Source organism: Lactuca saligna, chromosome 4, assembly GCF_052625555.1.
Source record: "Lactuca saligna cultivar CGN05327 chromosome 4, ASM5262555v1, whole genome shotgun sequence".
NCBI lineage: Eukaryota > Viridiplantae > Streptophyta > Magnoliopsida > Asterales > Asteraceae > Lactuca > Lactuca saligna.
Window position 1 is genome coordinate 279,717,651 of NC_136420.1, and position 12,968 is coordinate 279,730,618.

Below are 12,968 nucleotides of genomic sequence, written 5' to 3' on the forward strand. Positions count from 1 at the left end.
ACAAGGAAAAAGTTAATTGGACCTATTGAGATCATCTCAAATTTAGTCTCCATCAACTTTCGGAATTCAGATATTAGGTTGGGATTATTGGAACTGAAGATGATATCATCGACATAAATTTGAACAATCATCAAGTGGTCACCTTCTTTCTTGCGAAAGAAGGTTGTGTCAACCGGACCTTGTTTGAATTTAGACATTTTTAGAAAGTAAGTTAAAGTTTCATATCAGTATTAAGGGGCTTGCTTTAGACCATAAACTACTTTGTCTATAATGTAGCAATGATCAGGATATTTCTCATTCACGAAACCTAAAGGTTGTTCAACATATACGGTTTCTTCCAACTCCCCATTCAGGAAATCACACTTGACGTCCATGTGAAAGACTTCAAAATTCTTATGTGCAGCATATGCCAGAAAGATTCGCACCGATTCTAACCTTTCTACTAGAGAGAAGGTTTCCTCATAACCAATACCTTCCTCCTGAGAGTATCCCTTCACCACAAGTCTCGCTTTGTTCCTTATGATGTTGCCTTCTTTATCCATTTTATTGTGAAACACCCACTTTAAACCAACTACAGAAGCATCCTTTGGTGTAGGAACTAATATCCAAACCTGGTTTCTCTCAAACTCATTGAGCTCCTCTTGCATAGCATGTACCCAATCAGAATGATCAAGTGCGGTGTTGACAGTTTTTGATTCTATTTTGGAGACAAACGAATTAAACATGCAATATTCCACTTGAGAGAATAAAGCAGTTTGCTTCTCTTTGATTTGAGAGCGTGTAAGGACATCCTCAGATGATTCGCCAATCACTTGTGTTTTCAGATGGTCTCTTGTCCATTTATAGAGTGGAGGGTAGTTTGAATCATAGGCAGGATCCAATTCAGCATTGACTTCTTCTTTGAATTCTGATTGATCATCCGATTCATCATTCGTATTGTGATTCTCCCCCTTGAATGATGAGATTTTTTCAACATTTGCCTCAGAATTCTCCCCATCGGGTGGACTTCCGTGGTCCATTGTTGGAGATGGGTTCTCTCCCTCGAAAAATGGATCTGGAGTGTATGCCATTGTCGAATGCTCCCCCTGCGGTGGAGTGCTTTCTTTTGATGGTTCGCTTGAGATTAGAGGTTCGATTTCCATTTCCTTAGTGGCACCGTCGATTATCTTCTTTATCTCATCAACTTGATTATCTGATGCTTTTGCTTCAGAGTTGATGGCCTTTTCGAGTTCATCAAAGAGCATCATGTACTCCTCAAACAGATTGGATATAGGAACTACGTCTTGACGTATTTTAGAAAAGATCTCTTCCAATGGATTTTCGGTTGATTGAAGCTTCTTCACATAGTGATCATCAAATGTGACATAATAGGTTTCTTCTATTTTCTTTGATCGTTTGTTAAGAACCCTATATTCCTTGGAGGTTAGTAAATAACCCATAAAGATACCTTCTTCTGCTTTCACATCGGACTTGTTTCGGTTTTCCTTGGAATTGAAGATGAAACATTTGGAACCAAAGACATGGAAAAACTTGACGTTAGGTTTGCGATTATTTAAAATTTCATATGGAGTAAGAGAAAATCGCTTATTAAGAAACGATCGCTTCTTATTGTAGCAAGTTGTGGCTATAGCATCAACCCAGAAATACAAAGGTAAGTACGTGAAACTGAGCATGGTTCCGGCTGCTTCACATACGGATCAGTTTCATCTTTTAACTATGTCATTCTGTTGTGGAGTGTAGGGATCAAAAAATCTATGAGTTACTCCCTTTTCAGTTAAGAATTCTTCAAACTCATTGTTTTTAAATTCGAGCCCATTGTCGCTTCTAATGTTGCGAACCAGCTTTCGCAACTGAACTTCCTCTTGCTTGATAAAGAGGTTGAGTTTAGGATTTGCCTCTGATTTCTATTTAAGAAAAAATACCCAGGTAAATTGTAAAAAGTCATCGACAATAACAAGGATATACTTACTACCACCGACATTCTCAATTGTCGAAGGTCCACAAAGATCTATGTGAAGCAATTCAAGGGGTTCAATGATTTTTGTGTTTACAAGAGTTGGATGACTCTTTCGGCTTTGCTTCCCCATTTCGCACGCAGCACATAGATGATCCTTATTGAACTTGAAGAGGGGAAGACCTCACACATGATCACTAAGGGCGATCTTATTGATATCTTTAAAGTTGAGATGCGAGAGTCTTCTATGCCATAACTAACTATAATTAGAATGAGCTTTAGTTAACAGGCAAATACCAGGCTTTCCTCTTATCGGATTCAAGTTCAAGGGATACATCTCCCCTTTTCGCTGTGATTTTAGTAAAACAACTTTTGTTTTCTTCTCTATGATCTCTGATCATTCGTTATCGAACGAAACCATCACTACGGTCCCCACAACCAATTGCGAAACACTAATTAGATTCTGTTGTAATCCTTCCACATTAGCCACCTTTTGGATTGAGAAATCTCCATTTGTGATTATCCTGTAGCCTTTTATTTTTCCATAAGAGTTGTTACCATACTTGACACATCCACTATCTTTGAGAGCCCAAAACTCCCTCAGCTCATCCTTCCTCCCTGTCATGTGACGTGAGCATCCACTATCAATGTACTATTCATTGTCAAATTTCTCGTCACATACTACCTGAAAATTCAAGCAGATTTAGGAACCCAAAGTTGCTTGGGTCCTCGTGAGCCTTTTACAGAACAAGGAAAAGTAATAGCAGGATCAACCAAATACATTAGGTTTTCTAAAGTGGTTTTGTTTTTCCTTTTAATGGTGAAAACTTTAATTTTATTATTCGTTTTGCTTGAATCAGTTAATTTTTCTGTAGGTTGATTCTCAACGAATGCCTTCTTATCTTTTCTAAGGTTAGTAGTCGTCTTCTTTGTTGGAACTTTAGAATCTGAGACGAGCTTTCCCTTCCCTTTAACATCCTTGATAGGAGTTTTATTTGGTGGAGAGTGAGGTGAATTGTGTTTCTCGATGTACTTTGTTGGTGATGATGACCTGTGAGCGAGACTCCCCTTTCGTTTTTGTGAAGCACAGGAATGACAATGTGAACACTCTTTGGGGTTCGCTTGCAACTTTACATTCGCTCTCTGACTGGAAGCCTTTTCTTTAGGCACATAGTTGGAGTTTTGGAATTGCCAAAACTACTTCCTCTCATTAAGATTTTTCTGATATCTCCTGTTTCGTTGACGCTTTCGCTCTGCAAGTTGTTTAGATGATTTGTGAATATTCACATTAGGTTTCGGTTTCCTTGCATGAGTTTCACTTCTTTTAGCGTGAGATTCACTTGTAATTTTGGTTTCGCTTTGAACCTTCTTAGTACCGCTTGTGCTTCCTTTCTTGAAACTTGATGGCTTATTTACTGGTTCTGCAACGTAACGACATTTCACCCTCCAAGACGTTCGTTCTGATAATCCAAATGTTTCATCTGTGTTATCAATTGGTGTCGACCATAAGTGATCGTCACAGCCATCGGCATTGTCTTCGTTGACCAAGGCTATTAGTTTAGTTGTTTGGCTCATGGTGACTCCAGTGGTAGTGTACACTTGATTTGGTACAGTTTGTACCCTTTGGTATACCACCGCCTTCTCTTTCATACCTTTGATCTTGTCTTTTGACAAACGAGCGAACTCAACAAAATTTTCATGTATAAGGACTTTCGTTGGTTCGGGTTCGGTCTTAACAAATTCAGAACAGTCAACCTCTTCCTCTACAGATATTTCACTCATGTCACTGTCCTCATCAAATTCAGAAGTATTTTCTACATTGATCTTGTTATCTGACTCAACTTGGAACTCGATGAATCAAATTTCTGTATAGTTTCGGTCTTCATTTTCAATTTTTCATTTTCATCTAATAAGTTTTTGAGCATGTCCTTGTGGTCTTTGGACTTAATAAATGACACAATTTTGTCCAGACCAATTCTGTAGGCATCAGAGGTTTCCTCTGATGAGACACTTGATTCACAGTTATAGCATTCAGCGTCTATTTCGTCTTCCTTCAATTCAAGGAAAGGCAAAATCATTTTGTGATCTTTGTGCCAATCTCACAATCTAAATGCAACTGTGTAATATTGGTATAAAGACGTTTAGCAATTAAACAAAAATTGTTCCTTCGTTTCAAAATTTTCAAATTGTCACGTTGCAAATAAATCAAATTTTCAAATTGTCACGTTTCAAAATTTTATTCTTTCTATGGGGTGCTTTTAATTTACTCTTTCACTTTTTTTAAACTGTAGCTTCCTTGCTAGTTTTGGTTCTTGGTGGCAGGGAACTTCTTTCTAGCAAACCGTTTGGGGTTAGACACCATCAAAGCGTACTCTTCATTAGTCAGATCACACTCGTAAAGATCCGACTCTGCTTCTTCTTCAACTATAGTTTTGCCCTTGGAGATAAGAGCTAAGGATCCTACTCCGAAGAAAACCACGAGTCCAAGCCTAACTCGACGAGTCAAATCGTCAGATGGAGGGTATCTCGGGTTTTCTTGTTGCTTTTGCTTATGGATAGTTACCTTATCATGCTAGATCAATATTAATCCGATTATATGATATATTTGACTATAATTTTGATCTAATTGAAGATATTTATCAATTAATAAGATAATTGTTTCCTTATGAGATAATTGATTAATTATTTTGAGTAAATTGATAAATTGTTTTTGCAAGAAATCATTAAATAAATCAAATATGGATAATTATGTGATTAAATGTTAATTTGAATTATTTGTTATTTGATCCTTGCTGCTATGAAAAGTTTCATATTTTGCTTAGGTTTTATAGTTTAAATTTGAACCCAAAAGTTTTGTAGTTTTGAAATTTAAATAGTCAAAACCCTAATGTTTTGAAAAAGGTTTCAAAACTTGCCCTCAAGTTTTGGAATTTAAATTTTGATTAATAGTTTAATTTGTATGTATATTTAAATTCTAACCCTAATGTTTTGAAATGTTTCAAAAACTTGCCCTCAAGTTTTGGAATTTAAAAGTTGATTAAAAGTTTAATTAGGAATGTTAAATTCTAAAACCCTAGTAATGTTTTGAAAAGTTCAATTCACACCCTTATGGTTTTATTAATTAATTAATGAGGATAATTACAAGAGGTTTAATAAATCCATAAAACTTTAAGTTTACAATTTAATTGAATTAAAAGTATAATTGTTAAATTTGACCACCTAGTATTTTAAAAGTGTAAAATGCACCCTATACTATATATAACATTAAAAGTCTAACATTGTATATATGTATGAGTAAAAGTCAGTCTTACCGTTAGTAGGCCTTATTCACGAAGCTGGTCTATAAGGGGTGTTTAAGGAAATTGCCTATAAAATGGCGATTGAATGGGTATCCACTCTTACCCACCGCACTCTTGACTAGTGGAGGGTCGTTATCCGAACGGGTAGGATAGAACGAAACCTTCCATTATAAGTATAATGAAATACAAAGTAACTAAATGTTTTCAAATTCCCAATCTTAGTTACTTAGGCAAAGTGAATTGATGCAATTCCATGAAATTACACTTTGTACCCTTGCGAAGACGTTAGTGGAGCGTGTGTGGTTTACCGGCACACTAAATGGTTCTAAGTAAAGGTAGCAAAGGGTGACTCAATGTTTGTCATAGTTCGGTGGAGCGTGTGTGGTTTACCAGCACATCGAATAGGTGACTGTAACGTGTGAGGGCACCATGTAAGTTTGCATGGTTATTCACACCCGCTTTGTGATCCTTGGCATCCCAGTCACAAACAAGAGGGGCATATCGAGATTTAAACATGCCATTGAAATGTTCAATGAATCTCAAAGGATCTAGGAGTTTTCATAAATTTAAAACTTAAATTTCTTTTTCGTTTTTCATGGTGGAAATTAGTGAATCGCCATTCACTTACCTTCAAATATTCTGCAACTAGATTACGGCATCCCTTTTCTAGGTTGTAGCGTATTGTGTTGGGTCCTAGCCTTAGTATCTCATTTGGGTGATTTACTAAGGACTCAATCAATCAATCAACTAACTTGAATTTGTTTTCTCCCGTTTTGTAGATGTCAAAGTTTGACAACTATGGTCTTCCCAAATCCCGTGGAACAAGAATTCCACACGAAGATGGTATTCCACGATTTGATCGAGGAACAAGAAATCATGCTTCACTTCCTCCACCTCCTCAAATTGTTCTCCCTAACCCACAAGATCGAAGAATTGAAAGGTTCAATATCACTAAGGCCCTATTGGAAATGAAACATGAAGATGGTAAATCCGTGTGTGCCCACGTTTTAGGAATGAAATCACACATCGATAGGTTGATAATGTTGGGTGTGTCATTCCTGAATGAGTTGGCTGTAAATTGGGTTTTGCAGTCGCTTCCTGAATCATATAATGAGTTCAAAAGAAAGTATTATATGATGGATCATGACGACAACCTCATTGACCTAACTTACATGCTCATTGCTGCTGAATCAGAAATGATTTGGCGAAGCAATGGAGCATATTTGTTGGGAAAGTCAACCGACCATGATTCTGAGGATGTTCTAGGAGAACCGACCTGCGTTTGCTGCCAAAAGAAAGGGCGTTGGATACAAGTCTGCCCAAAGAGCCTGAAGAGTCCAGAAGATGGGAGAGTCAAAGTGTATGGCTGCGCTTCAGGTAAAATCCACTATCTAACTCCGTTAAGTTCCTATTCATTGATTCAAAATACATGATGTGATAAGATTGCATTTGAATGTTTTTGCAGGATCAGTGAAAAGAAAGGAAGCTTGGTGAAAGAGCAAGATGAATCTAATCACAAGAAATGGATCTTGATCGCATGGACTTGAAGATTAGATTTTGAGCTTAGATAGTTATGATAGAGTTGTTAGAAATTTTCTTTTTGAAATACATAGTTTTCAATGGATTTTGCATTGTAAGGACAAATGTTTTCCGCTGCTTTTATAAATAAAATAAATTTTGGTTTGACTTATTTATTTGTTTACTTCCTTGCAATGAAATCGTTATGAAAATTGATGTTTGAATATTTTTTTCAACAAATGGATATGATTCTTATGGAAAAAGTCGAGAATTTACCAAATATGGAGAGTTTCTCATCACCAAAATTTCAATTGGACAGAAATTTGGAATCACGCAACTTGGTTGCATGATGAATGAGAAATTTCATATTTGGAAATTAGACTAATTCGTTGACAAAGTGTCAAGTCAAGGACTAGGAGATTGAGTACACAAAGTTGCGTGTTGATCAAGTCCACCATAAAAGTAACAAAGATATTCGTCATGATTTACTAAAGGTTTAATAAATATGATTATACTTATAAGATTAAGTATAATTCGGAATTGATTAAAAAGGTTTAAATCAATAGCAGAACGAATAAGAATCAAGTAGGCAGAAAGATAAAAGTTTCTTCATTCTAAGAAGAAGGGAGAGTACCTTTTATGCTTTATGATAGGTCTTTATGATTAAGAACCATATCTTAATTGATCCTCTAAGTGAGTATTAGTACAATTGTATGTCTAAATAAAGGAATCAAGAATTGAGGAAATGGTTAAATCAAGAATTCAATCATACTTCGTTCCAAAACAAGTCTTAGAGTTAAGACTGTGACAATGAGTGAAAAGTATTAAGAAGGCTTATAACATTCATCAAATGTGGAAAGTTGTGATGTCTTGGATAAGACAAAGACCAATTAGGACCATTTTATGAAGTATTTTGATAAAAACTACACTAACTCTTGAATATTTGTTTTGTCAAGAAATGGTTATTGACAAGAGAATCTTATATGTCAAGGAGTCAGTGGGAGTCTTAATGGTCTTGAAAGGTTTCAAGAACAAATCAAATAAACCTTATCGATCATCACTAGCACACGAGTTGAGGTTTACAACATATCGTGTGGACATTATTTTGTTTCTGTGTTGGTTCCAATTGAGTTAATTATGCATGAGAGTTCTATGAGTTCTCATTTTAAACGCATAAAAGGCAAGGCACCTTGATCAATGAAAGGTACATTGATAGGAAAAAGTGAGTTGCTTAACTACTTGGAAGACGTGGTGGGCAGCTGTGCTACCATAAGGCAAGAAATCAAGATTAAGAAAGTTCAATCCATATGAGTTTGAATTTGTCGTAAACTTTGGTTTTAACAAATTCACATGGATAGGAACAAATACACCATTTAAATCTAAGTGTCATAAGATTTCCTCCTTCATGAAAATGATTGTGAGGAAATGCTTTCACTAAGAAAGATTTTAAGAAGATAGTGATTGTAAAATTGCATTCTCGAATTCGATTATGGTTACGGTATCCCTTTCCATAATTTGAATTGTGAGGTTTGGAAATTAGTCTTAATTGTTTAGACACACATATGAACTATCTAAGACAAAGGTGTATAAGTTCGAGAAGCCTTGATAAAAGATTATCAAAAGCATTGAGTATTAGAAACATTGACTTAAGAAATTCAATAAGTATTATTTTTATGAAAGTTAAGATGTTTATGAATACATGTCAAAGCTAGTGGGAGCATAAGTGTTATGTTTTATAATAATCATAATGATAGTGGGAGCATAAATGTTATGATTGTATGATTATTAAGGCAAGTATTGCAAGTTGGCAATATTAATTATAGAAAATAAGAGTCATTCTTTGCAAAGTTGTAAGGATGGAATAGTTGTTTTGCTATAATTAAGGGAGAGAATATTATGCTTCATTTCAAATCTAAATGATTAGGTTGAGAAATGTTGACAAATTTAGTCAATAGTGTGTTCTTAAAATCTTCGATTATGATTACGGCATTCCTCTTCACAATTCGAATTTTGAGAACATAGAAAATAAAACATTATGCATCGTGTCCCATACGCTTCGGGTATAGGATCGATTGCAAATGCTTTAATGTTTGACCATTCTAAAATTTTCCAAATGTCTAGCGCATTTAGAGGGAAAAGGGACTAGAATTGGTTTTGACTAAAATAATTAAACAACTATCAAAGGACAATCCAAAGTTCGATGAGGATTGGTTACTTGTGAGTAGTAGGAAGCATGGTATTGGATGGACCATATCAACATTATTATGAATAGAAAAGATTCTATTAAGAATGAGTTGTCATATGGAAAATATGGATGTGTGTCCATATTAGGAATTGAATATTGAAAATCTATGTCTAGATTAGAAACTTTTATGCAAAAGGATGTTCAAAGGAATGTACTTAAAGTGAGAGACATCATATCTAAGGAATTGTCTTGTAACAATCTCCGATAGAAGATTTTGTAATATCATTGGCAATAGTCTTTGTGACTTTGGTGCAGTGACATTACGAAAGAATCATTGCATAGAATGTTAGAATCTAGCATATTCTATAAGTAGCAAGAATTTGATATTCTTTCACTTATGAAAAAGGATTTGGAGTTGTGAAATGAGAATGATTGGAAATGTGTTCAATTTGATCTATTTCACAAAGTAAGAACCATAGGTAAACATTGTGTGCATGCTAGGAGCATGGGACAAGTGTAATACTTCAAGTAAGAAGTTGATTACCCGAAACGAAAAATAATGAGTAATCGATATGGTGATAAATAAAAGGTGTTTTATTTATACTCAAAGGTTTGAGGCCATATGGGATTAGTATTATTCTTGTGTTTCGCATCTGCATGTTTTAACTTCCAGAATAATTGAATTTATTAAGAATAATCGAATTATTCGAACGGGCCACAGTTGTTCATATGTTGGAAGTAGGTATGAATGAAGACTGTCGTGAATTGGTGTGTGGATTGTCTAAAAGAGTATTAGACATAAGCAAATGTTTGCTGCAACGTTCATGAGTGCTTATGAATATAAATTTGAGCATTGGATTAAACCCACGCTCACTTGGATCACTCCATGAATTGTATCACGAGTGATTGGTGAGACGATAACATCTTATATTCTTGAAACTGAGATGTGTGAGTTGTATCTTGCTAATCGGTTGCACATTGATAATATGAAAACGCACTAGTAACTTGGTGTTATAAAACATATTGTTGTGTGTGATTCGGTGAGTGAGTGAAAGCAAGCATTGTATCAAATTTTATCCGTTCCTTTTATCCAAAGAAGGATAAAAGAGATATCTTTGGGCCCCTCGATGATTTAGTGATGATAAACGTAAATGCTCGGCCGGGCTAGGGCTAATTTGATTTGTTCAATTAGTCAGTCGTCATAAATCAGGAATCGAGAAATAGTACAAAGAGAATGATTAGAAATCATATCTCATACGATATCTAGAATGGAGGAATATATGATCCCTTATCTAAGGACACGCGTATCTGATAGGATCAGAGTTGACAGCGGCTTTGGAAAGCTACGATTGCAGATCAGGATCTGAAGTCATACGCATAATAGTTATTAGACTTATCCAAGTGGGAGACTATTGGATTAGTGTCTAAGTCCATAACTATTTTGGTATGTACTTGACCCGATGGTGCATGGTCCTTTTGGGTTGCCTTCACCAAAGCAACTTGATAGGATGAATTATGGAGAGAAAGGATTAAATATGATTTATTAATGTATCATGAGAATAATATATTAAAGGAGAAATCATATTGTTTCATTAATATTAGTCAATAATTAATTAGTAATTAGTTTTGTGACTAAAAGAGATTAATTAAACTTAAGGGACTGGAATTGTAATTATAAAATAATTATAATTTGGGTCATGGATTGCCTTATATGATAAGGTGGACGGATTCTATAGGGAAGCCCATATGAAATCGTCCAAGGCCTTGAGGAACGGGCTCCATGGGTTGCTTAGGGCTTAAGCATCCAATTTAGGGTTTCCTTGTTAGATAACCCTAATAGCCTTACTATATATAAGACCCTTATGACCCAAAAACGTGGCTAATGATCTTTCTAGGGTTTCACACGTTTTTGGGCAGCCTCCAACCTCTCTCCTCTTCATCCTCTTGCTTATGGTGTTTGTGAACCATTAGAGGAGTGACACTTGTAACTCTAAGCCTTCCAAAGTCAATTCAAGGAGATTTGGGATTGTTATTGCTACATAACAATCAAGGTAACATTATAAACTTATTCTTATGGCTAATATGATTATTTGAATGCTAGAATTAGGGTTTATAGTCTTGGATAACAAGCATGTATAATAGAGAAACCTAGATCCAAGCTTTAGGGTTTGTATGAGCACATAGGATGTTCTTAGGACAAAAACCCATCAGTTACCTGCTGACGTGGCATGATAATGTGTCAATTTTGATGACGTGATATGCTGACGTACCAAAATTAAATTTTTTTCCCATAAAAAACCATAAGTTTTTTTTTACACTAAATTTAATTTGTTTTTTCAATTTTGACACTATTTTTTTGTTCCAAATCGAACATCATTTTTTCAATATTATTCAGTGTTGACCATTTTTCATTTGAAACCGTATAATATATTTTTTATTACATTTTAAGTCGTATAAATATATTTTTTCCGTTTAAAAACCACATTTTTATATAAATACAATGTTTTTACATTGAAAGCATAAATATGCACTGGTTATATCATCATAACCAAACTAACCATAAGTTCAAATAAAATGTAAAAATTTTACGGGTTACAAACCTAACATCTGGGTCTTGATCAACTACATGCCTCCAAACTCTTTCTAAAGTTGTGTATTTATTATAAAATAAGGTTTTTATATAACTAATACATATTTAGACATAAATTTATGATTTGAATGTAAAAATCTTGTATTTATACAAACATATGGTTTTTTTAAATGAGAAAAATGTATTTATACGGTTTTAAATGTATTAAAAAAAATATTTATACGGTTTCAAATGGAAAATTGTCAACAATGAACAAAATTTTAAAAAAAATGATGTTCGATTTGGAACAAAAAAACAGTGTCAAAATTGAAAGAAAAAATTAAACTTAGTGTCAAAAACGAAAAAGTGAAAACTTAGTATCTTTGTTGAGAAAAAAATTCAATTTTAACACGTCTGCATGTCATATCAACATCTCAGGTCATCATAAATGACACATCATCATGTCACCTCCGCAGGTAATAATGTTGACCAGTAAAGTTGTCAGAATTATAAAAAACTGAAAAACATAGTTGTCAATTTTGAAAAAAAAAATACAATATCAAATTAAAATTTTAATATAAACTTAATGTTTTTGTGTTATTTACCTTATTCATATATCAACAACAATTAAGTTTCTATAAAGCCCATACATATGTCTTGTATATGGTACGGGATTAGGGCTTTACCACAATCAACATTGATTTTTTGGTGGGCCACAAATTCACACTTCAAACGGGTATTTTTTAAACAAATGAAGTAATAATAATAATAATAATAATAATAATAATAATAATAATAATATACCTCTTCTAATAAATGAAACCTTAAAATAACATGTATCAGTTTTTTAGAATATATCTTTGACACATAGTATTTTTCTGTAATATTTATTATTTTCTTTTCTTATGGTAACAAATCAAATTCAAAATTTAAACTCTAATAACATTATTATATTTATTTTGTTTAACAAATTATTTCATAATTACTTACAATCAACATAATTTTGTTTTTTTTTTTTTTTTTTTTTTTGACATTTATAATTTTTTATCTATATAAAAATTTTAAAAATACCAATAGTGGTTTCTACAAGTTATAACCTAATAATAATAATAGAACGGTCTCCGTTTTTTAAGAACCAGTTAGATCAAAACTGAACAGTTTGAAATAGATTTTATTATATAACCCAAAACTAGTTTTTTTCCAGCTTTTCTTCTATAATCAAAGCTAACGGTTTTTTAACCAAAAGAAAAAATAAATAAATCAATGTAATTTCCGATAATAACCGAAACCAATCTAGAGAAGACCAGCTTTAAAAAACCAAAACGGGTATATGTCCACCTTTAGCCCTAAATACCAACATTTCCACCCGTTTCAATTTTTAGGATTTTTCTCCCTCTACATTTCCTAATGCCATCAAAACCTTACTTTGCTTAAAGAGAAATA

The 12,968-nt window shown here is 33.8% G+C and overlaps 1 protein-coding gene across 1 annotated transcript; it reads right to left on the reverse strand.

The window, feature by feature from the left end:
- Positions 1 to 230: 230 nt before the first annotated feature.
- LOC145040698 (uncharacterized) lies at positions 231 to 1,673 on the reverse strand. Its single transcript, XM_078988606.1, has one exon. It carries the CDS (start codon positions 1,671 to 1,673, stop codon positions 231 to 233), a length of 1,443 nt encoding a protein of 480 aa, XP_078844732.1.
- Positions 1,674 to 12,968: the final 11,295 nt, after the last annotated feature.